Source organism: Macaca mulatta, chromosome 12, assembly GCF_049350105.2.
Source record: "Macaca mulatta isolate MMU2019108-1 chromosome 12, T2T-MMU8v2.0, whole genome shotgun sequence".
Taxonomy (NCBI): domain Eukaryota; kingdom Metazoa; phylum Chordata; class Mammalia; order Primates; family Cercopithecidae; genus Macaca; species Macaca mulatta.
The window spans coordinates 9,416,932-9,440,953 of record NC_133417.1 but is presented as its reverse complement, the minus strand read 5'-3'; the positions used below and the strand labels follow the sequence as shown (position 1 = coordinate 9,440,953).

The window sequence follows — 24,022 nt, the reverse complement described above, 5'->3', positions numbered from 1 at the left end:
CTGTAATCCCAGCTACTCAGGAGGCTGAGGCAGGAGAATTACTTGAACCCGGGAGGCGGAGGTTGTAGTGAGCCGAGATCACACCACTGCACTCCAGCCTGGGTGACAGAGGGAGACTCTGTCTCAAAAAAAAAAAAAAAACCCTCAGTGGACACATTAAAGAGGAGATTAGTCATAGCTGAATAAAGACTTAGTGGTTTAAAAGATAGATTCAGGGAAATCACTCAAAATACAGCACCAAGAGATTTTTAAAAACACAAAATATGTAAGAGAGGCTGAGAGATAGAACAAGAACGTTAAACACCGTATAGATTGAATAAAAGTCAAGAAGGAAAGAAGAGGGAGGCTAGGTGTAGTGGCTCCTGCCTGAAACCCCAGAACTTTCAGAGGCTGAGGCAGCCATATCATCTGAGGTCAGGAGTTTGAGACCAGCCTGGCCAACATGGTGAAACCCCATCTCTACTAAAAATGCAAAAATTAGCCAGCTATGGTGGTAAGCGCCTGTAATCCCAGCTACTCAGGAGGCTGAGGCAGGAGAATCACTTGAACCCAGGAGGCAGGGGTTGCGGTGAGCTGAGATCAAGCCACTGTACTCCAGCCTGGGTGACAGAGCAAGACTTCGTCTCAAAGAAAAAGGAGAGAAAAGGGAGAGTGAAAAAATTGCTGCAGTTAATATGACAGTGACTAAGAACTGTCCCAAAGTGTAAGCCATGAATCCACAGATGGAAGCAGCACGGTAACACTCCAACAGGATAAACACACCAATAGGAGTAACACTCCAACAGGAGAAACACACCAATAGGAGTAACACTCCAACAGGAGAAACAAAAATAAAGCCATACCCAGACATCTTGTAGTGAGGTTGTAAAACACAAAAAACAAGGACAAAACCATAAAAGCAACTAGAAACAACAGATTATCTGTGAAGGAATAATATTGAGACTGTCAGATTTCTTTTTCTTTTTTTCTTTTTTTTTTTTTTTGAGAAGGAATCTCACTCTGTCACCCAGGCTGGAGTGCAATGGCACGATCTCAGCTCACTGCAACCTCCACCTCCTGGGTTCAAGAGATTCTCCTGCCTCAGCCTCCTGAGTAGCTGGAATTACAGGCGTCCACCACCATGCCCAGCTAATTTTTGTATTTTCAGTAGAGATGGGGTTTCACCATGTTGGTCAGGCTGATCTCCAACTCCTGACCTCGTGATCTGCCCACCTCGGCCTCCCAAAGTGCTGGGATTACAGGTGTGAGCCACCGCACCAGGCCCTAGACTCAGATTTCTTATCAGCAACAATAGAGGTCAAAAGACAATGGTGGCTGGGAGTCGAGGCTCACACCTGTAATCCCAACGCTTTGGGAGGCTGAGGTGGGTGGATCACTTGAGGTCAGGAATTTGAGACCAGCCTGGGCAACATCGCAAAACCGCATCTCTACAAAAAATACAAAAAAATTAGGCAGGTATGGTTGTTTGCACCTGTAGTCCCAGCTACTCAGGAGGCTGAGGCAGGAGGATCGCCTGAGCCCCAGGGGCGGAGGTTGCAATGAGCTGAGATCTTGCCACTGCACTCCAGCCTGGGCAACAGAGTAAGACCCTGTCTACAAAAAAAAAAAAAAAAAAAAAAAAAAAGAGTGTTAAAAATTTAACAATACCTGGTTAAAAAAAAAAAAATATATATATATATGTCATAAAATTTCCAAAATGGTACAAGAAAGAATATGGTGGCTGGGTGCAGTGGTTCATGCCTGTAATCTGTAATCCCAGCACTTTGGGAGGCCAAGGCGGGCAGATCACCTGAGGTCAGGAGTTCGAGACCAGCCTGGCCAACATAGTGAAACCTCATCTCTACTAAAAGTACAAAAATTAGCTGGGCGTGGTGGTGGGCACCTGTAATCCCAGCTACCCGGGAGGCTGAGGCAGGAGAATCACTTGAACTCGGGAGGCAGAGGTTGCAATGAGCATAGATCCTGCCACTGCACTCCAGGCTGGGTGAGAGAGAGAGTCTCGGAAAAAAAAGAAAAAAAGAAAATGGCAAAGGAATAAATAACACTGTACTGGAAATTGGAAAAGGAAAACAGTTAACACAGGAAACCATGGAAACAGCACATTTTCTATATATATATACATATATATCTTGCAACACTGAGGCTGTAGACTCTGAGAGCTGGCATCCTGTCTTATTATATCCCCATGTGTATACAACAGCACCGGACACAAAGAAGTTGCTCATGAGCCCAGTGCAGTGGCTCATGCCTGTTATCCCAGCGCTTTGGGAGGCTGAGGCGGGAAGATCACTTGCGCCAAGGAGTTTGAGACCATAGTGGGTAACATAGGGAAATCCTGTCTTTACAAAAAAAATGAAAATGAAAAATAGCAGGCACATTGGCGCGTGCCTGTAGTCACAGCTACTTGGGAAGCTGAGGTGGGAGGATCACCTGAGCCCAAGAGTTCGAGGCTGCAGTGAGCGACAATCACATACTACACTCCAGCCTGAGCTGGAGATGCTGAAATCAAAAAAATTGTATACCCCCCAGATTCTGATATATAAATATGCATGTCACTTTTTATATATTACTGAGTTCTATTTTTGTCTATAACATAACTTTCAAGACCCTGTCTCAAAAAAAAAATAAATAAAATAAATCCCATTCCAGCAGATATAGCTTAAAAAAAAAAAAAAAAAAGAATATAAATAGTTCTTGCCTGGCACAGAGGCTCACACCTGTAATCCCAGCATTTTGGGACACTGAGGTGGGCGAATCACTTCAGGCCGGGAGTTCAAGACTAGCCAGGCCAACATGGTGAAACCCCGTATCTACCAAAAATGCAAAAAAATTAGCCAGGCGTGGTGGCTCACACCTGTAATCCCAGCTAATCAGGATGCTGAGGCAGGAGAATCACTTGAACACGGGAGGCAGAGGTTGTAATGAGCCGAGATCATTCCACTGCAGTCCACCCCAGGCGACAAAGCAAGATTCCATCTCAAAATAAATAAATAAATAAATGCCAGCCATGATGGCTCACACTTGTAATCCCAGCACTTTGGGAGGCTGAGTAAAACAGACCATTTGAGCCCCAGAGTTCAAGACCAGCCAGCGCAGCATGGTGAAATTCCATCTCTACTAAAAATACAAAAATTAGCTGGGCGTGGTGGTGGGCGCCTGTAGTCTCAGCCACTTGGGAGGCCGAGGCAGGAGAATCGCTTGAACCCGGGAGTCGGAGGTTGCGGTGAGCCGAGATCGTGCCACTGCACTCCAACCTGACGACAGAGCAAGACTCCATCTCAAAAAAAAAAAAAAAAAAAAAAAAAAAAATTGAGCTCTTGATTTTCTTTTCTTTTTTTTGGAGACAGGGTCTTGCTCTGTCACCCATACTGGAATGCAGTGGTGCAATCATAGCTCACTGTAGCGCTGACTTTCAGGGCTCAAGAAATCCTCCCACCGCAGCCTCCCAAGTAGTTGGGACCAAAAGCATGCACCACTCTGCCTGGCTAAGTTTTCTCTCTGTGTGTGTGTAGAGATGGGGTCTTACTATGTTGCTCAGGCTGGTCTTGAACTCCTGGCCACAAGCAATCCTCCTGCCTTGGCCTCCTGAAGTGCTGGGATTACAGGCATAAACGACGGTGCCCAGCCGAGGTCTTGATATATACATCTTTTATTTTTTTAAGGAGTTTTGCACTGTCGCCTGGGCTAGAGTGCAAAGGCGTGATCTCAGCTCACTGCAACCTCTGCCTTCCTGCCTCAGCCTCCCGAGTAGCTGGGATTATAGGCATGGCCACCATGCCCAGCTAATTTTTTGTATTTTTAGTACAGACAGGGTTCACTATGTTGGCCAGGCTGGTCTCGAACTCCTGACATTATGATCTTCCCGTCTTGGCCTCCCAAAGTGCTGGGATTACAGACGTGAGCCATTGTACCTGGCCCACATCTTTTTTTTTTTTTTTTTTTTTTTTTTTTGAGCGGGGAGATGGAGTCTCTCTCTGTCGCCCAGGCTGGAATACAATGGCTCACTGTAACCTCCACCTCCCGGGTTAAAGCAATTCTATGCCTCAGCCTTCCAAGTAGCTGGGATTACAGGTGCCCACCATCACGCCTTGGCTAAGTTGTGTATTTTTCAGTACAGACCAGGTTTTGCCATATTGGCCAGGCTGGTCTCGAACTCCTGACCTCAGGGTGATCCGCCCGCCTTGGCCTCCCAAAGTGCTGGGATTACAGGTGTGAGCCACTGCGCCCAGCCACAAATAAATATCTTCACCCTTGTCTGTGTTCTCTGCTATACATCTTATCAAATCTTTAGACAGTCTATTGACTTCCTAAAATGTTAGTGATTTTGGTCGCATGCAATGGCTCATGCCTGTAATCCCAGGACTTTGGGAGATCGAAATGGGTGGTTTCCCACAAGTTCATAGACCAGCCTGGACAACAGAGCAAGGCCATCTCCAAAAAAAAAGTGACTTTGAAGTTTTAAATTTTTACATGATCAAGTCTTTCCATCGTTTATTTCTTCTGTCACTGCTGAGTTTAAAAAGTATTGGTTTTCAAATACCTGATAACTTCCAGTTCCCTTTGAATATGAAGATGTGTTAAACTCTGTATTAATAAAGAGAACGCATTTGGGACATGCGTGGTCTCAGGGTGTTTATATGACTTGGGAAACACAAGTTGGTCTGAATTTACAAAGACATCAGCCTGTGAATCTGGAAGTATCCCTGTGTAGGGCATTACAAAATATAAATATTGGAAACCTAAAAGGTGAAGGTGTTGGGTTTTCCTCCTTCTGTCTTCCTTTCGTTCTTTTTGTTTTTTAATCAGATGGGGTCTTGCTATGCTTCCCAGGCTGGTCTCATAACTCCTAGGCTCAGGCAATACTCCTGCCTTAGCCTCTGAAAGTGCTGGAATTATAGGCATGAGCCATGGCGCCCAGACTGAAATTCAACACACAGGTTCTATGCCCACTGAAAAGGCAAAATTAATTAGAAAACAGGTTATCAGCTGGGCGCAGTGGCTCCTATCAGCACTTTGGGACAGAGTGCTGTGCAGTGACACAATCTCGGCTCACTGCAAGCTCTGCCTCCTAGGTTCATGCCATTCTCCTGCCTCAGCCTCCCCAGTAGCTGGGACTACAGGCACCTACCACCATGCCCAGCTAATTTTTTGTATTTTTAGTAGAGACAGGGTTTCACCACATTAGCCAGAATGGTCTCCATCTCCTGACCTCATGATCTGCCCACCTCAGCCTCCCAAAGTGCTGGGATTACAGGCATGAGCCACTGTACCTGGCTGTAATTATGTATCTTTTTGAGACACAGTCTCACTCTGTCACCCAGGCTGAAGTGCAGTGGCACGATCCCGGTTCACTGCAACCTCTGCCTCGTGGGTTCAAGCAGTTCTCCCATCTCAGCCCCCAGAGTAGCTGGGACTACAGGCATGGACCACCACGCCCGGCTAATTTTTGTATTTTTAGTACAGACGGGGTTGCACCGTGTTGGCCAGGGTGGTCTCCAACTGACCTCAGGTGATCCACCCGCCTTGATATCCCAAAGTGCTGAGATTATAGGCATGAGCCACGGCACCCGGCCTCATGCTTCTTTATGTGCCAATTAAGAGATGCCTTTTGTCGAGAAGTAAATTTACAGATCTCACACTGTGATAATGGCTTCTCGCCAATGTGAATCATCTGGTGCACTACCAGATTGTGGGAACTCTTGGAGGCCTGAGCACAGTATTCACAGATATAAAATCCTTTTGATCTGTATGATGTTTGTCATGTCATAGAAGTTGCTTCTGGAGCCTACAGAGTCGTCCACAGGAGGGATGGAGACACACATATTTTTTTTCAACAAATGCTATTTAACATGGTGCTGCCAATAGCCAGGATGGGCAAGGACAGTTCCACATCCTTCCATCTCACAATGGACATATTGGGTTGGAGGCTTTTTTTCTCCTTCTGGGTAAATGTGGACTTTTGCCATCTTTCCATCTTCTTTCTCTCTTCCTCGGAGGTTCCTCATCCTCCCTAATTTCATTCTCCTCTTCTTTTACCTCTACCTCTACTTCCGCTTTAATTTCCTTCTTCTCCTTCTCTCCTTTCACCTTCCCTGATTTTCGCGTGGCTTTGGGGTCTCCCTTTCTAAGAGGGGCTTGTAGGTCTCATCTCTTGGGTCATCTTCGAATGGCATCTCCTCCTCACTGATTCTTCCTCCTTGCTAATGCCACCTGGAGACTGATGCTTCTCGAACATCATAATCAAGTTGGTCTGTATTTGGTTCTGATTTGCAGATGAGCTGCAATGAACCGGTCTTGCACTGAGAGCTTCAGGTGTTCTCTGTATCACATGAGGAGAAACACATGTCCTGCTCCTACTGCGCCACCCCCGGCTAGGTCTGGATGCAGCAATGTAAACTTCCTGAAACAGGGCACAGTCATCTGCCTCTTTTTCTTCTTTGGGATCTTTATCAGTTGTTGGCATAGGAGTTGCGGACTCTTCTTGCCCTGAACGGGAGATGGGGATTTTGAGACCTGGGGACATTGGGAGGCCTGGCGTGGGGACTGCTCCTCCCCCACAGGGATACTTGGCCTTCCTCTGGTGGGATACAGTGGCCCTGCCTGGGTCCCGACCTCCCCTCAGCCCGCGGCTGCTAGTGGTCCCCGCAGGCACCACCGCTGCCACCTCAGGGCGCTGTTGTTGGGGGCCTCGTCCGGAGCCGCCTTGGCCAAAGAGGCAGACTTCTAAAACCAGAATTTAGGGTACATAGAAACACAGGATTCAGTGAAAGTAACATGCATCTTTAGATCTCAGAATTTGGGGGATCTCAATTGTTATTAAATCTGATAACGTTCCTGTTGCCGCTGCTGCTCTTGTAGGCATTGTTCATCTTGCTGAAATTAATTTCGATCTCAGTGCCCTGCAGGGCATTGCTGGTAGCTAAGAGCTGCACTGTCCAATACATTAGCCACCCACCACATGTGACTATGAGAATTTTAAACTTATGGCTGGGCGTGGTGCCTCACACCTATAATCCCAGTACTTTGGGAGGCCAAGGCAGGCAGATCACCTGAGGTGAGGAGTTCAAGACCAGCCTGGCTAACATGGTGAAACCCTGTCTCTACTAAAAAAAAATACAAAAATTAGCTGAGTGTGGTAGCGGGTGCCTATAATCCCAGCTACTCAGGAGGCTAAGGCAGGAGGATCGTTTGAACCTTGGAGGTGGAGGTTGCAGTGAGCCGGGATTGTGCCACTGCACTCCATCCTGGTTGACAGAGGAAGACTATCTGAAAAATAAAATTTAAACTTAAAATCCAGCTCCTAAGTCATTAGCCTACCATATGCAGAAGCTCCATGCAGTCAGTGGCTAGTACACTGGACAGTTCAGGTATGGAATGTGCCCATCTCAAAGGAAGTTGTCTGACAGCTTTGGCTTGTCAATCTTTCACAATTCCCCGTTGTCTCCTAGGCTGTTTCCCTCACCCCTATCCCATGAAGCTCTCTCCTCAAATTATTTAATTTCAGGCATTCTTGTTTCTCCTTGTAGCTCCACATTCACGTGACTCAAAATGGGGGCTCACTAAACATTTGCTGGTAAGTATGCAGCGCCACACAATGGAAGGGAGGCTCACACGGCTGCTTTGAACCTGCTCCACGTCTGATGGACTCGAGCAGATCTGCCCCCACTCTGCTGTCATCGAATGTGCATTCTCCTTGCTTAGTTCCAAACTGCTCTTCCACTGGCGAAGACAGGAGAGCCAGGTGTAAGTGCAAATGCTGATCAGAATCTACCCAGGACCTGCCGTCTCTCTAGTCCCATCTTCCATTCAGGAGCTGCAAACAGGGGCTTTTATCGAGTCAAAGATTGTTCCAGAAACCCGAGAGCTGTAACCACAGATATTTCCTTAATATTTTTCACCGCCATTGTTAGGTTAGACCCAAGGACAACTAAACTACACCACTACTGGGACTGACCTTTGATCCAGAACTCTCCCCAAGGAAAACTTCAATATGAACCGGATATTCAATAGCATGAAATACTTGTCCATGTTCCTAAGTGCTATAGTGCCCGTTATAGAGGAAACTATATTTTCAAAATGCATACTTATTTCAGAATTTCAGAATGAAGTATCATATTGACTGCTTTCAAATGATTCCTAGCAATGAAATACATATAAAGCAAATAGCATGTTATCCGTTACATCAAGGTGGTGAACACACAGGTATCAATGTACTAGTCTTTCCAAATTTTCTGTAAGTATAAAATTTTCCGTAAAAATATTCTCTCACACCACTGGCATATTTAGTGCTTTTTGTTACAGTATTACTAAGGCAGCTCATCGATGCTGAAGTCCGATCTAGCATGCTCTTTTTCATGCCTCAAGTCTAATAAATTTTAATAAAACCAGAATGACTAGATGCCATGGTCTGAATGTGCCTCCTCCCACCCAACTCATACATTGAACTCATCACTGATGTAGTATTAAGAGGTGGGGTCTTTAGCAGGTGAGTAAGTAATGAGAGAACATCCCTCATGAAGGGGATTAATGCACTCATAAAAGAGGCTGCAGGTCAGACACAGTGACTCATGCCTGTAATCTCAGCATTTGGGAGGTGGAAACAGGTGGACTGCTTGAGGTCAAGAATTCAAGACCAGCCTGGGCAACATGGCGAAACCCCATCTCTACAGAAAATAAAAAAATTAGCCAGGCATGGTAGCTCGTGCCTGTGGTACCAGCTATCCAAGAGGCTGAGGTGGGAGGGTCGCTGGAGCCCGGGAGGTTGAGGCTACAGTGAACATTAATCACGCCATTGCACTCCATGCCACTGCACTCCAGCCTGGGCAACAGAGCAAGACCCTGCTGTATCAAAAAACAAACAAACAAACAAAAAGGCTGGTCCTTCCAACCCTTCTATCATAAGGACAGTGTTCATTTCCTACGGAAGATGCCGAAAAAAGGCACCATCTTGGACCAGAAAGCCGCCCGTGCCAGACACTGAACGTAGCAGCACCTGGATCTTGCACTTGCCAGCCTCCAGAACTGTGAGAAATAAATTCCTATTATTTATAGGTTACCCAGTCTAAGGTATTCTGGTATAGCACCGTAACAAACTAAGACACTAAAACTTTCAGAAAGACTTATCTGGTTAATTTAGCTTTCTGGTGAAGTGAGGGTTTGACAACCCATCTTTTGTTATATCAGTATGTTCCCAAATTTTCCTGATTTTTACATAGTACGAGCCTAACAATGTTTCACAGATTGCGCAAGGTCTCCTAGTAGCTATTTTCAATAGCAATATGCTGTCCAGCCCTGCAGACAATATTTGACTGTCTAGCAGAATAGCTGACCAGGCTTTTAATCTATAACAGCATGAGGTTGCTGTACCAAGTAATTCCCTAGTATGAGCTGCTTTTTATTATATTTATTTATTTTTTTCAAGACGGAATCTCTCTCTTGTTGCCTAGGCTGCAGTGCAGTGGCGTGATCTTGGCTCACTGCAACCTCCACCTCCCAGGTTCAAGCGATTCTCCTGCCTCAGCTTCCCAAGTAGCTGGGATTACAGGTGCCCGCCACCACGCCTGGCTAATTTTTATATTTGTAGTAGAGACAGGGTTTCACCATGTTGGCCAGGATGGTCTCGATCTCCTGACTTCATGATCCACCCACTTCGGCCTCCCAAAGTGCTGGGATTACAGGTGTGAGCCGCCGCGCCCAGACTTTTTTTTTTTGGAGACAAAGTTTTGCTCTTGTTGCCCAGGCTGGAGTACAATGGCGCAATCTTGGCTCACCACAACCGCTGCCTCCCAGGTTCAAGCAATTCTCCTGCCTCAGCCTCCAGAGTAGCTGAGATTACAGGCATGCGCCACCACGCCCCGCTAATTTTGTATCTTCAGTAGAGATGGGGCTTCTCTATGTTGGTCAGGCTGGTCGCAAACTCTCAACCTCAGGTGATCCGCCTGCCTCAGCCTCTGAAAGTGCTGGGATTACAGGGGTGAGCCACCACACCCGGCCCAATTTCATTTATTTTCTAAGTTTGATACTGTCAGTTGGTAGGCTACCAAATTCTTGCACTAATTTCTATGAAGCAAGCTGACTTAATCATCTATCTATACTAGCTCACCTGCCTGAGAAGCTAATAGTGAACATTTACTGGAACATACTATATGTCAGACATTTCTAGGCTCTTGTTTTTCAACCTTCTCAAAATATCCATGGGGCAAATACTATTATTATCCATATTTCATAATTGAGAACACCAATGAGGTTCAAAGAAGGGAAGTTGTTCAAGGATAAAAAGATTGGCCAGGTGCGGTGGTTCACGCCTGTAATCCCAGCACTTTGGGAGGCTGAGGCGGGAGGATCACTTGTCAGGAGTTCAAGACTAGCCTGGCGAACATGGTGAAACCCTGTCTCTACTAAAAACACAAAAAATTAGCCGGGCATGGTGGCAGGTGCCTGTAGTCCCAGCTACTTGGGAGGCTGAGGCAGGAGAATCACTTCAACCTGGGAGGCAGAGGTTGCAGTGAGCCAAGATTGTACCACTGCACTCCATCCTGGGCGACAGAGCCAGACTCTATCTCAAAAAAATAAATAAATAAAAATAAAAATAAGAATTTTTTATTTTTGCCTTATTTCATAGCAAACATAAAACCATCCTGACTTTAAAAGCCAACATTGTTCTTTCTCCTTTTTCTTTGGATCACAAGTTCATACAGAGTCAAGCAAGTGCCCCAAAGAAAAACCCCAAAATTGAAAACACGTGTATTCCCCTCAGAAAAATCAAAGCTAGAATGTTTACCTATTAAAGTGTTTTCCCCTAGACTGAGATCAAGTGACTTCACTGCAGTGGCTCAAGAGTGGCTGACTCCCTCCTCCTGAACCAGCCCATCATAAAGCACCTATTGCTAAGTAGCAAGCCAGAGGCTTAGACTGGATCACTCGTAATTGCAGACTTCAAAGTGTTCAGAACTTCACGCCTGGCCTATGAAATTAAAAAAAAAAAATTTTTCATTGCAATTTTATTTTTCTCCAGAGAATAGTTTTTCTTCAGTCCTTAACAACTCCGCTCCTTATATGGGCTTTGGTGGGGGCACGGGGCAGCACCTGCAGGTCTACACTGGCGTGGAGGTGTTCGGTCCTTGTGGGCTTCATAAGCTCGATTCCTGACTACCGTGCTGCGAGTGGCACAACTCACACAGTAATGTAGCTTCACATCCAGCCTGGGAAGTACGCAGGCTTCCAGGATGCTCACTTCAGAACCATCGCTGACTGCTGCGGCCTCTATGTTTCAAATGATGAACTTCTTAATAGCCTTGTCATTGGGCACACAACGACCACAGTTCATGCAACAAATAGGCTGCAGTGAACAGTGCACACCTAGTTGCAAACCTCTTTGGCATGACCATTGTTTCTTACCTTGGAGGTGTAGGCCCAAGAAAGATGAAGTAAAAATCTTAATTTGAGGGTGACTAAATGAGTCCTTCAAGACCACTCACCCCAAATCCACATTCTGCAAGACAGTTCAAGAAGAAAGGCAAAGTAGCCATCTACCTCAAGGGACTCTGAGCTCCACAATACTCGTCAACACTGCCCATGGCATGCTTCTTCCGCCTCCCAGGTTAGCCACAATGATGCCAACATGCTCTGTCGACACTCTCATCCCTTCAGAATTTCAGGCCAGATGTGGTGGCTCATGCCTCTAATCTCATCAGTTTGGGAGGCCACGGCAGGCAGATCACTTGAGCCCAGGAGTTTAAGACCAGTCTAGGCAGCACAGTAAAACCCCATCTCTATAAAGAATTTTAGAAACTAGCTGAGAGTGGTGGTGCACACCTTTGGCCCCAGTTATTTGGGAAGCTGAGGCAGGGGGGTCCAGGCTTCAGTGAGCCATGACTGTATGACTACACTCCTCCAGCCTGGGTAAGAGTTAAGACCCTATCTCCATTTAAAAGAAAAGAAAAGAAAAAGAAAAGGATTTCAAACAATAACAGTTGTTTAATTCTTCCTTTAGCATCTAGGTGAAACTGGTCTTTCTCTATAAAGTCTACTATATTCTGGTCTAGTTTCAAAAAGTATAAACGCACTGAAATTAAAACATGAAATATTAAGAAAAAAGATGATGTGGAGGCCAAAAACCATGAATGAGGTAGTCAGTAGTGTGGCCCCATCTCACACTTCCCAGAGGCATGTTCAGGAAGCCACTGGCAGCCACTGCACAAGGCTGCTCCAAGATTCCATGTCCTGGGCCTATGAGTTATTTGAAACAGCAACCTAACCCCACGCCGAGCCGGGCTGTTTTCTCCAAAGGAATTCTCAACTGTCCTCTGCAACAGCATTTCCATGCAAGTCAGCCAGAGCCTGGGAAGGTGGTGTTACGCCTGCGGACGCGGTTTCTCTGAGCAGCAGCGATGTTTGGAGATTAATACTGAAAGCTGCGCTTTGTCTGGATATCATCAAGAATCTGCTGCAGCTCCTCATCTTCAAACCGTCCCTCCAAGCTACAAGAAAACGAAAAGAAATGAGTGATTTGGCAACTGGCAATTTCCCCACGCTCTTCTTTGAGGCGTGCTAATCTACTGCCCACATCTCTAACACCTTCACCTTTCATCTGTATTTCTTTTCCACTTTTCCTGATAAAACATTACAAAATATTTCAAACGCATAAAAGATAAAAAGTATAAAAAATATACCTGTACAGTTAGCCCCACTTGACTTACAGGTTTTTTTTCCTTTGAGACGGAGTTTCGCTCTTGTCCCCTAGGCTAGAGTGAAGTGGCATGATCTTGGCTCACTGAAACCTCCGCCTCCCGGGTTCAAGTGATTCTCCTGCCTCAGCCTACCAAGTACCTGGGATTACAGGCGCCTGACACCACACCCAGCTAATTTTTTTTGAGACGGAGTCTTGCTCTGTCACCCAGGCTGGAGTGCAGTGGCGCAATCTTGGCTCACTGCAAGCTCCGCCTTCTGGGTTCCCACCATTCTCCTGCCTCAGCCTCCCAAGTAGTTGGGACTACAGGCGCCCGACACCATGCCCAGCTAATTTTTTGTATTTTTAGTAGAGATGGGGTTTCACTGTGTTAGCCAGGATGGTCTTGATCTCCTGACCTCATGATCCACCTGCCTAGGCCTCCCAAAGTGGTGGGATTACAGGCGTAAGCCACCACGCCCAGTCCTCACCCAGCTAATTTTTATATTTTTAGTAGAGACGGGGTTTCACCATTGGCCAGGCTGGTCTTCAACTCCTGACTTCAGGTGATCCTCCTGCCTCAGCCTCCCAAACGGCTAGGATTACAGGCATGAGCCACCACACCCAGCCCTGCATTTTTCACTTACTGTCTTCATGTTTTCTAATGGTATCAACCTCCCAAAGTGCTGGGATGACAGGAGTGAGTCACCACACCTGGCCAGAGTTCTTTTTTTTTGAGATGGAGTGTCGCTCTGTTGCCAAGCTAGAGTGCAGTGGCGCAATCTTGGCTCACTGCAACCTCCACCTCCTGGGTTCAAGTGATTCCCCTACCTCAGCCTCCCAAGTAGCAGGGACGACAGGCACATACCGCCATGCCCAGCTAATTTTGTATTTTAGTAGAGATGGAGTCACATCATGTTGGCCAGGATGGTCTCGACCTCCTAACCTTGGGATCCACCTGCCTTGGCCTCTCAAAGTGCTGGGATTACAGGCATGAGCCACTGCACCCGGCCCAGAGTTCTTTAATAAGCAGGAAAGTGGATGGCTGTGTTACTTTCCTAGACCAATACCTTCCCTCCTTCCCCAGAAATAACCACCATCCTCAATTTAGTATTTATCATTGCCATACCTTTTTTTAAAAATTTGTTTTGCCATACATATTTTATACTTACTACACATTTATGGATACGTAAGTAATATGCAGCACAGTTTCAGACTTTATAAGAAATGGCACCACACTGTGTTTATCCTTCTGCCATTTTTCCTCAGAATTCATTCTGACATGTTGATATTCCACGTGGTTCTAGTTCACTGACTGTTTTCACTGCCGTACAATAAACATTGTGTGACTATACAACGATTCATTTATCCACTTTCTTATTGACTAAGAGATGATCAAATTTCTGCTATCATTAGCAGTGCAGCATGAGGCCGGGCACTGAGGCTCATGCCTGTAATCCCAGCACCTTGGGAGGTCAAAGTGGGCAGATCACTTGAGGCCGGAAGTTTGAGACCAGCCTGGCCAACATGGTGAAACCCCATGTCTACTAAAAACAAAAGCAGAAACAAAACAGTGCAGCAATGAACACTAGAATATACGTCTCCTTGTAAACTTGTGTGAGTTACCTTTGAGATATGTATCAGGAATGGATATTTGGAACATGGAGTATATTCATCTTTACCAGACACAGCCAAATTGCTCTCCAAAATGACTGTTGTAATTAACACTCACACCCCTACCATCAGCGTACGGAAGTTCCAGCTGTTTCAGATTTTTGCTCTCACTTGGTGTGGTATAAAACCATCATTCTCACACACTGTTAATAAGCAGGAAACGTGCTTTGAAATATTGAACAAAAAAGGCACTTTCATTTAATATTGGCAATCATGTATCCAAATATATAATGCATACACATTTTAGACACACCAATTCTATTTGTAGGAATTTATCCAGTATACAGAGAACTTATCACAACTGGTACTAACCTTGGGATTAGAGCCTTGGACTCCTCAGCAGTCTCTGGGCAAAGGTTGGCCAAACAGGCCAACTCAAACTTGTGAAGCTTTTTCTGGAGTAGCAAGCTAATCAAAAGGAAAAAAAAAAAAATCAAAACAAAAAAATCAAAAACAAAGAAACAACAAAAATCAAAAGAATAATCAACAGGAAAAAAGGGATCAAATGTAGCCAGTATTTAAATATAGCTAGACGGCCAGGTGTCATGGCTCGCATCTCTAATTCTAGCACTCTGAGAGGCCAAGGTGGGCTACACTTGACGTGAGGAGTTCTAGACCAGCCTGAGCACCACGGCAAAACCCCGTCTCTACTAAAAATACAAAAATTGGCCAGGCTCAGTGGCTCATGCCTGTAATCCCAGCACTTTGGAAGGCCGAGGCGGGCAGATCACCAGCCTGGCCTGGCCAACACAGTGAAACCTCATCTCTACTAAAAATACAAAAATTAGCTGGGTGCAGTGGTGGGCACCGGTAAACCCAGCTTACTCAGGAGGCTGAGGCAAGATCACTTGAACCCGGGAGGCAGAGGTCGCAGTGAGCCAAGATCACGCCACTGCACCCTAGCCTGGGTGACAGAACTAGACTCCATCTCAAAAAAAAAAAAAATCAGCCGGGTGTGGTGGTATATGTCTGTAGTCTCAGCTACATGGGAGGCTGGGGCATGAGAACTGCTTTAACCTGGGAGGCAGAGGTAGAAGTGAGCCAAGATTGCACCACTCCAATCTGAGTGATGAAGTGAGACTGTCTCAAATCAAAATGAAACAAAACAAAAAAAAGGTAGAGGAGGTCGGGCTTAGCAGCTCATGCCTGTAACCCTAGCACTTTGGGAGGAGGCCAAGGCAGGAGGATCACTCGAGTCCAGAAGTTCAAGACATCTCAGCCTGGGCAACATAGTGAGACCCTGTCTCTAAAATAAATGAATAAATACAGAAAATAAAAATAGCTAGGGGAGAAGACTTGAACTGTTCCTAATACATAGAAATGATCAACACCCTAAACACCCTAACATACTCATTACACATTCTAAGTAACAAAATATCACGTGTACCTCACACATATGTACAAATACTGTTATCAAAAAAAATTATATATATACACATATATATATATAGGCTGGACATGGTGGCTTACTTCTAATTCAAGTGCTTTTTTTTTTTTTTGAGATCGAGTCTTTTTTTTTTTTAAGATGGAGTCTCACTCTGCCACCCAGGCTGGAGTGCAGTGGCACGATCTTGGCTCACTGCTACCTCCACCTCCCAGGTTCAAGCAATTATCCTTTCTCAGGCTCCCAAGTAGCTGGGACTACAGGTGTGCGCTACCACGCCCAGCTAATTTTTGTATTTTTAGTACAGACGAGATTTCACCATTTTGGTCAGGCTGGTCTCGAATTCCTGACCTCAAGTGATCTGCCCATCTCGGTCTCCCAAAGTGCTGGAATTACAGGCGTGAGTCACCGCACCCGGCCAATCCCAGCATTTTGGGGGGCTAAGGTGGGAGATCAATTGAGGCCAGGAGTTTGAGACCAGCCTAGGCAACACAGTAAGTCTCCCCATCGCTACAAAAAAATAACGAAAAAACCTTACTTCCCCACTAACAGTACCATTTGGATCACACATACTGGACTTATATAAAATACGACAGAGTCATATTTGAATCTGTTCCCAGACTGGAGTAAAGTGGTACAATCACAGTTCACTAAAGCCTAACCTCCCGGGCTCACATGATCCTCCCACTTCAGCCTCCCAAGTAACTAGGACCACAGGTACCTGCCACTACACCTGGCTAATTTTTGTATTTTTTTTGTAGGGACAGGAGTTTCACCATGTTGCCCATGCTGGTCTTGAACTTCTGGCCTCAAGAGACTGGTCCACCTCAGCCCCGCAAAGTGTGGATTATAGGTGTAAGCCACCACACTTGGCTGAAATTTTGGTCTTCTAAGTTACCCAGGCTGGAGTTCAGTGGCGCAATCTCGGCTCACTGCAACCTTGGCCTGCAGGTTCAAGCGATTCTCCCACCTCAGCCTCCTGAGTAGCTGGGATTCATGGTGTATACCATCACACCCAGCTAATTTTTGCATTTTTAGTAGAGACAGGTTTTTGCTATGTTGACCAGGCTGGTCTTGAACATCTGGCCTCAAGTGATCTGCTGCCTCAATGTCCCAAAGTGCTAGGAGCATAGGTGTGAGCCGCCATGCCCAGCCCAACATTATTTTACTTAAATTCACAGGTGACACCTGGGAAAGGGGGAGGGGACAGCAGTCCACATGCAGTTGTCCAACGGTTTGGATTAATAAAAACTTTCTTTTAGCACTCACCTACGAACACTGGCAATGGTCTCTCTGTTTTTGAAACGACTGAAACGGGCTGTGTAGTTTAATGTTTTCATGAAGACTTCTGAGAGTTCCTGTTCATCCTCTGCACTCTCATTCTGTTGCTTTCGATGTTCCAGAAGCATATGAACTTCTGAATTTAGAAGTGTCTCAGCTGTTTCAAACTCTATTTGTGAGAAGCATAAATGGCAGCTGAAAATACTCCTTCAAAAGTTTGCTTCTAAATGTTCATTGTGCATCTGAATGCACAATGATCTCCCTGCAGAGATCCAGGGGTTTCCTACCCCACATCTACTTTTTTTCGAACTGTTATTTTAGGTTCAGGGTACATGTGCAGGTCTGTAATACAGGGGAAATGGGTGTTGTGAGGGTTTGGTGAACAGACCATTTTGTCATCCAAGTGATAAGCATAGTACTGACAGGTAGTTTTTCAATCCGCACCATCCACCCCCTCAACTAGGCCTCAGTGTCTGTTGTTCCCTTCTGTTCATATGTATTCAAGGTTTAACTCCCACTTATAAGAATGTGAGGTACTTGGTTTTTTGTTCCTGTGTTAATTGCTTAAGTGAATGCCTCCAGCTCCATCCATGTTGCTACAAAAGACATGATTTCGTTCTTTTATTTTTTTTTTGGAAACAGGGTCTCAATCTGTCACCCAGGCTGGAGTGTAGTGGCATGAATACAGTTCACACTAGCCTTGACCTCCCTGAGCTCAGGTGACCCCCCACCCCCACCCCAGCCTGCCAGGTAGCTGGACTGCAGGCACGCACCACCACGCCCTGTATGATTTTGGTAGAGACGGGGGTTTCGCCGTGCTGCCAAGGCTGGGATCTCGTTCTTTTTTATGGCTGCAGCTACTCACATCTTTACATTCACCCACAGTTACATATCACAAGGCAAAGTGGAGTTCACGAGACACTAACATTTAGCTTGTCTGAACTAGATTCTGACACCAAAAACCTGACCTAGACATGCTACTAAGTAGTGACACATATAGCCTAGTTACTGATTTCAAGAGTACACTGACAATTACTGCCCTCTAGCCTGCATCAGCTCATCATCTTCCTACTTCGATAATGCTAGTATTATACTCTCAATTTTAAGAATTGTTACGTGTTAAAAAGAGCCAAATGTCTAGAAATAAACATTAATAATGTACCCCCAAATCTATTTTTGTACCCACACAAATGTTATAAGCAATTTTTAAGAATTAGGTTTGAGAGAAAAAGAAACCCATGGCCCCTTTTCATAATATATGGCTACCTTCTACACTTCTAGAATAGTTCTGTTAAAAAATGCTGTTACCCCTTGGGAAAATCACTCTCTCCCTTATGTTCCTGCAGGATCTTATGTTCCTGATGTTTATCTCAAAATATTAGAGATCGTTTTTATCTGTCCTTCTCTTAACAGTGAATTCCCCTAGAGCAGGAACCATTCATAAACACGAATTCATGTTTATAATCCCTCACCGAAAAGGAAGCAACAGTGAGGAAAAGCCAGAATGACTTGCAATTTCACATTTACACGTGCTATAGGTCTGTTTATTATCGGGGAAATCACTAACACCTCCCTCAGAGTAACGCCTTCCCAATTCTCAAGCCGGGTAACTGACAAGAGCCTCATTCTCCTTTCACAACACAGACAGTTTAAGTGGTAGGTCAGGAGGAAAGTCTATTTTTATTTGAAAGGTACTCATTGCTACTGAATATAATAGGCTACCAATACAGCTGGAGCACTATTGAAATAAAATTAAAATCTAAATAAAAAAAATAGGTAACCAAAAGCTATTTTCTACCTGAGGGCAGGAGAGTTTAAACAAAAACCTCAGAACACCTTTTTCTGTCTTCCAGCCTATAACAGGGGATGTACTACAGTGAGTGCCTATTTGTATACCAGGAACTTTACTTCTTTTAATCTTTAACACTGAGGCACTGTAGGTACAGAAGAAACTACTGCCTCACAGCAATGAGTAGAGGAAAAGGCATTATATATCAGGACTGCAGGACCTCCAAACTCTGAAGCGACAGTAACAAATGACATCAGGCCAAAACAAAAAAGGGAAGAAGTAGCTAATCAGTTACAAATCGGTGTGTTGGAACTTTGATGCTTTTACAGGTCCTGGAAAAATCAATGTTAAGAGATGCATCCCAGGCTGGGCGCCGTGGCTCATGCCTGTAATCCCAGCACTTTGGGAGGCCAAGTCAGGTGAATCACCTAAAGTCAGGAGTTCGAGACCAGCCTAACATGGTGAAACCCCATCTCTACTAATACAAAAATTAGTCGGGCATGGTGGCACATGCCTGTAATCCCAGCTACTCAGGCTGAGGCAGGAGAATCGCTTGAACCCAGGAGGTGGAGGTTGCGGTGAGCCGAGATTGTGCCACTGCACTCCAGCCTAGGCAACAAGAGTGAAACACTCTGTCTCAAAAAAACAAAACAAAACAAAACAGATGCCTCCCTTTCTGCACTAAACCAAAATTACTTGTTAAATGGAAAGGAATGGAACTTTTAGGCCACCAGGAAACTAGTCAACTGTCCCTATTTCTCATTAAGAACAATATTCAAGTACTACTAATACATTACCCTCACTCCCTTCAACCAAGGAAGGTCAAGGCAGCCAAACTGTAACTCAGAGGGCCTAGGAAAGGGGTGTCTGAGACCTACCACAGAGCTTTTGGGAGGCATTCCCAGGATTCGCCATCAACAAAATGGGGATGGGGGAGGCAGTTCAGACACTTTTGTATAACTACAGAGAGGAGGAATCCAAGACTTCTCCCCATGGCTAATTCCAATAAACATTTTCAAGTGAAAGCATACACACACACACACAAAATTTATTTGGAAACAAAAGGAAATAGATCAGGGGATCTGCATGTTATTCTCTTGTGCAAATATTTTAAGAACAATGGCCATGGGCCGGGCGCGGTGGCTCAAGCCTGTAATCCCAGCACTTTGGGAGGCCGAGGCGGGTGGATCACGAGTTCAGGAGATGGAGACTATCCTGGCTAACACGGTGAAACCCCGTCTCTACTAAAAATACAAAAAAATTAGCCGGGCGTGGTAGCGGGCGCCTGTAGTCCCAGCTACTTGGGAGGCTGAGTCGGGAGAATGGCGTGAACCCAGGGGGCGGAGCTTGCAGTGAGCCGAGATCGCGCCACTGCACTCCAGCCTGGGAGACACAGCGAGACTCCGTCTCAAAAAAAAAAAAAAAAAAAAAGAACAATGGCCATAATTAATCCCTGTTGCTAAAAAAGGAAAACAATTCCTTGGCCAGTATGTCATCTGGAAATTTTAGTAAGGTTCCGTCATCACGACCATTAATAGGCCCGGTGCAGTGGCTCACACCTGTACTTTCTAACACTTCAGGCAGCTAAGGCAGGTAGACCACTTGAGCCCAGGAATTCAAGACCAGCCTGGGCCACATGCTGAAATCTTGTCTCCACAAAAAAAATACAAAAACTAGCCAGGTGTGGTGGTGTGCACTTGTAGTTCCAGGTACTCCAGGGGCTGAAGTGAGGTGGGAGGATTACCTGAGCCTGGGAAGGTTGAGGCTGCAGTGAGCTGTGATCACACCACTGCACTCCAACCTGGGTAGCAGAATGAGATCTTGCCTCAAAAAAAAAAAAAAAAAAATGCAGGGCGAGGTGGCTCACGCCTGTAATGCCAGCTCTGTGAGGCCAAGGTGGATGGATCACTTGAGGTCTTGAGGCCCTCATCCCTAGGAATACCCTTCCCAACCACTGCGTGCCTGAGAAAACTCGAGGCTGCCAAAATAATTTGTTTGTTCCAGCCAACGGCTGAAAATAGGCCTCTGTCTCTCCGCCTCGGTGGGAGGGTAGGGGCCTAACTTCGATAGATGCTGCAGTCAACAAACCAAGGTGGGTTCACACGGACCCTCCTCTTCCCTCTTTTTTACATTTCTCACTTCCCCGACTCCCCTGAGCCCCCGCTCACCACATCCTTATTCCCTAACTCTCCTTTAAAACGCCCAGAGGTTCGGTACTAATCGAAGTTGAGTTCGGTTCACGCTGGACTCTTCTCTCTAGTGCAACGTTCTATCCCTGTTTAAAAATCTGTCCTCACCACCTGGGTTTCCGGCTTTGTTTACCTTTGACACCAGCGCCCGGAACTTCGCAGTTTGTTATCACATAAAATAACCCAGTTGCCCAGGCGGCCACTCCCAGGTCCACGTTCCCTCCCCAGCCCTACGCCGCGCGGGGGTCTGCCCAAGCCGCCGCCGAGGCCAGGCCTTGGGCGAAGCGCGGATAACGCCAGGCCTGCGGCGACCACGCGAAGTGCCGCGGGGCAGTCTGGCGGCCCCGAGCCCAACCTTTAGGAAAGATGAGCTGTGAGGCGTCCTCCTCTACGTCGCCAGCCCGCGGATCGCCGCCACCTGCTGCCATCGCTGAGTCGCGCGCCACCACCAGCGCCGCCGGAAGCGGAAGCGCGGAGCAACGGCCACGGAAGGGGCGTGGTCTTGGGAGGGGCCCCGAGGGGTGGGCGGGGCCGGGAGTGTGAGGCTGGCGGGGCGCAGCGAGGGGACCTGCTGGTGTTGTCCCGGAGGCTCCCCGCCGCCCAGGGCCGCCCTGCACTCCCTCTCCTCCCTCGCGCCTCGCCGCGCAGACGTCCTGGGGTAGGTCCCTAGGCCTTTCTGGGCGGAGAGGGTCAGATGAGCTGCAGGAACGCCTGCTGATGGAGAGCAGGGCAGCCGACTCCGAACGTGCCGGGTCGAATTTCTTTCACTGACTTACACTTCTAAAATTTTATTCATTTGTGATGGATTATCTAATACTTCTGAGCACGCGGACAATGATATTCAGAGGCTTTTACCACACGTCTGTTGGAACATTTGGGTGATGCATAGAAAATTAAGCAAATGACGGCCGGGCACAGTGACTCACGCCTGTAATCCCAGCACTTTGGGAGGCCGAGGCGACGGGATCACCTGAGGTCAGGAGTTCGAAACCAGTCTGACCAAAATGGTGAAACCCTATCTCTACTAAAAATACAAAAATTAGCCGGGCATGGTGGTGGGCGCTTGTGATCCCAGCTACTCGGAAGGATGAGGCAGAAGATTCGCTTGAACCCGGGAGGCGGAGGTTGCAGGGAGCTGAGATCGCGCCACTGCACTCCAGCCTGGACGACAGAGTGAGAATCCATCTCAAAAAATATATTAAAAAAGAAAAAAGAAATGCAAATGAAAAATGATGCTGTTTTCTACACTGGAGAAAACGAAAGGTTGTACAATAAAGGAAATAATCGTAGCTTATTAGTCAACGATATCTTAGCTCATTAGTCAACAATGTTTAGAAGGTCATATTGTAAACTCTGTTGATTTAACAACAAATGAATTGGGCCGGGCACAGTGGTTCACGCCTGAAATCCCAGCACTTTGGGAGGCCGAAGCTGGAGGATCGCTTGAGCTCCAGAGTTCAAGACCAGCCTGGACAACATAGTGAGACCTCCTCTCTAAAAAATACAAAAATTAGCCTGGCGTTGTGGTGCGCGCCTGTAGTCCCAGCTACTGGAGAGACCTAGGCGGGTGTATCGCTTGAGGGATGCAGTGAACTATGATCGCCTCACTGCACTCCAGCCTGGGCAAGAGAGAGAGACCGGCCAAAAAAAAACAGGCAAAGTCCAGGCGCGGTGGCTCACGCCTGTAATCCCAGTACTTTGGGAAGCTGAGGCGGGCGGATCACCTTAGGTCAGGAGTTTGAAACCAGCCTGGCCAACATGGTGAAATCTCTCTCTACAAAAAAAAAAAAAAAAAAAAAATCTGGGGCGTGGTGGCGGGCGCCTGTAATCCCAGCTACTCGGGAGGCTGAGGCGGAGGTTTTAGTGAACCGAGATTGCGCCACTGCATTCCAGCCTGGGCGACAGAGTGAGACTCTGTCTCAAAAAAAAAAAAAAAAAAAAAAAAAAAAGCTTTAAAAAATTAAAAAGTAAAATTTTAAAACTAAAAAAAAAGAAATCCTTTAGAAGGCTGTCCTGGGAATCCTGTCTGGCCTGTGCAGCCTGACCTCCTGCGAGGGTTCCTCCACGGCGTCTTGCTGTGCCCGCACTGTGGTCTCCCTCCACCTGAGAAGTTCCCTCCTCCGGAGAATGCTCTCTTTGCTTCAGTCCTGCTTCTCCAAGGAACGTGCCCAGACCGCAAGGGCTGTCCACGCCCCCTTTCACGTGCTCGGAAAGGCTGAAGGTACCGGCGGGTTTGATGCTTGCGGGTGTTCCCCTGTACACCCAGCACTGAGTGACAGGCCAGATAACCACAGCCGCCCAGCGACTGCACCATGTGTTGGGGTCTGGGCAAAACATTTACTATGTTTACTCTTTTTCCCTATGACTTCTCTAAGGTCAGGTTACCTTAGAGATTCACAGTCCTGTCACAAAGTGGGAAATGCCTTATAAATGGCAGGACCAAGATTTGAGCTTAGGCCTGTGGGACTGCCAGCCAGAGATTCCAGCTGTCATCCGCCCTGGGTTATTTCTTTGGTTGGGAGCCAGGATGTGATCACAGAATAGCCATAGTGGGGGAAGGGGGTCTGATTGGCAGCAGGAACTTGAGGGACTGATGGTGAACTGGAGACCTCTCTTTTCTGTTTTCCAATAGCTTTGAAATTGGAGTTCCCCCCCCCCACCCCAATTTTTCAGGGCATACAGAACCTGTGTGAGTAGAAATAATGCATAAGCGGCAGGAAGAGAGACCCTCGAATTCTCGTCTGAGCTTGATTTTAATGAGGAAAACAGACACAGAAGGGACAGGACTTGCATTACATTCCTCAGGCTGCTACTCTGATTCTTGTACGGTACTGGTTGAGTCAAGCCCTTCAACCAGCCCACTTAGTAGTTCAGTCAGATTATTCAAGCCAAGGTTACAGACCTAGATTGATCTAGAAGCAGCTGTAGAGCACCTCCCCCACCTCCACTCCCACAATTAGCACCACTGACCCGATCAGATGGTTTATTTCACACTCCAGAAGTCAACAGTGATGGCTAAAATCACAAATTTTGCTTTA

At 46.5% G+C, this 24,022-nt stretch overlaps 2 protein-coding genes and 1 pseudogene across 2 annotated transcripts in view; all 3 read right to left on the bottom strand.

The window, feature by feature from the left end:
- WDR33 (WD repeat domain 33) overlaps positions 1-24,022 on the bottom strand; it is a 325,821-nt gene that overhangs the window by 133,633 nt on the left and 168,166 nt on the right. The gene's annotated exons all lie outside the window — the stretch shown is intronic.
- LOC106992534 (E3 ubiquitin-protein ligase ZFP91 pseudogene) lies at positions 5,403-11,133 on the bottom strand (annotated as a pseudogene).
- On the bottom strand, positions 10,982-21,429 carry POLR2D (RNA polymerase II subunit D). Its single transcript, NM_001267787.1, is given in 4 exon segments — positions 10,982-12,479; positions 14,654-14,749; positions 16,995-17,175; positions 21,340-21,429. Coding segments are annotated over 4 exon segments (429 nt in total). The 5' UTR covers positions 21,413-21,429; the 3' UTR covers positions 10,982-12,400.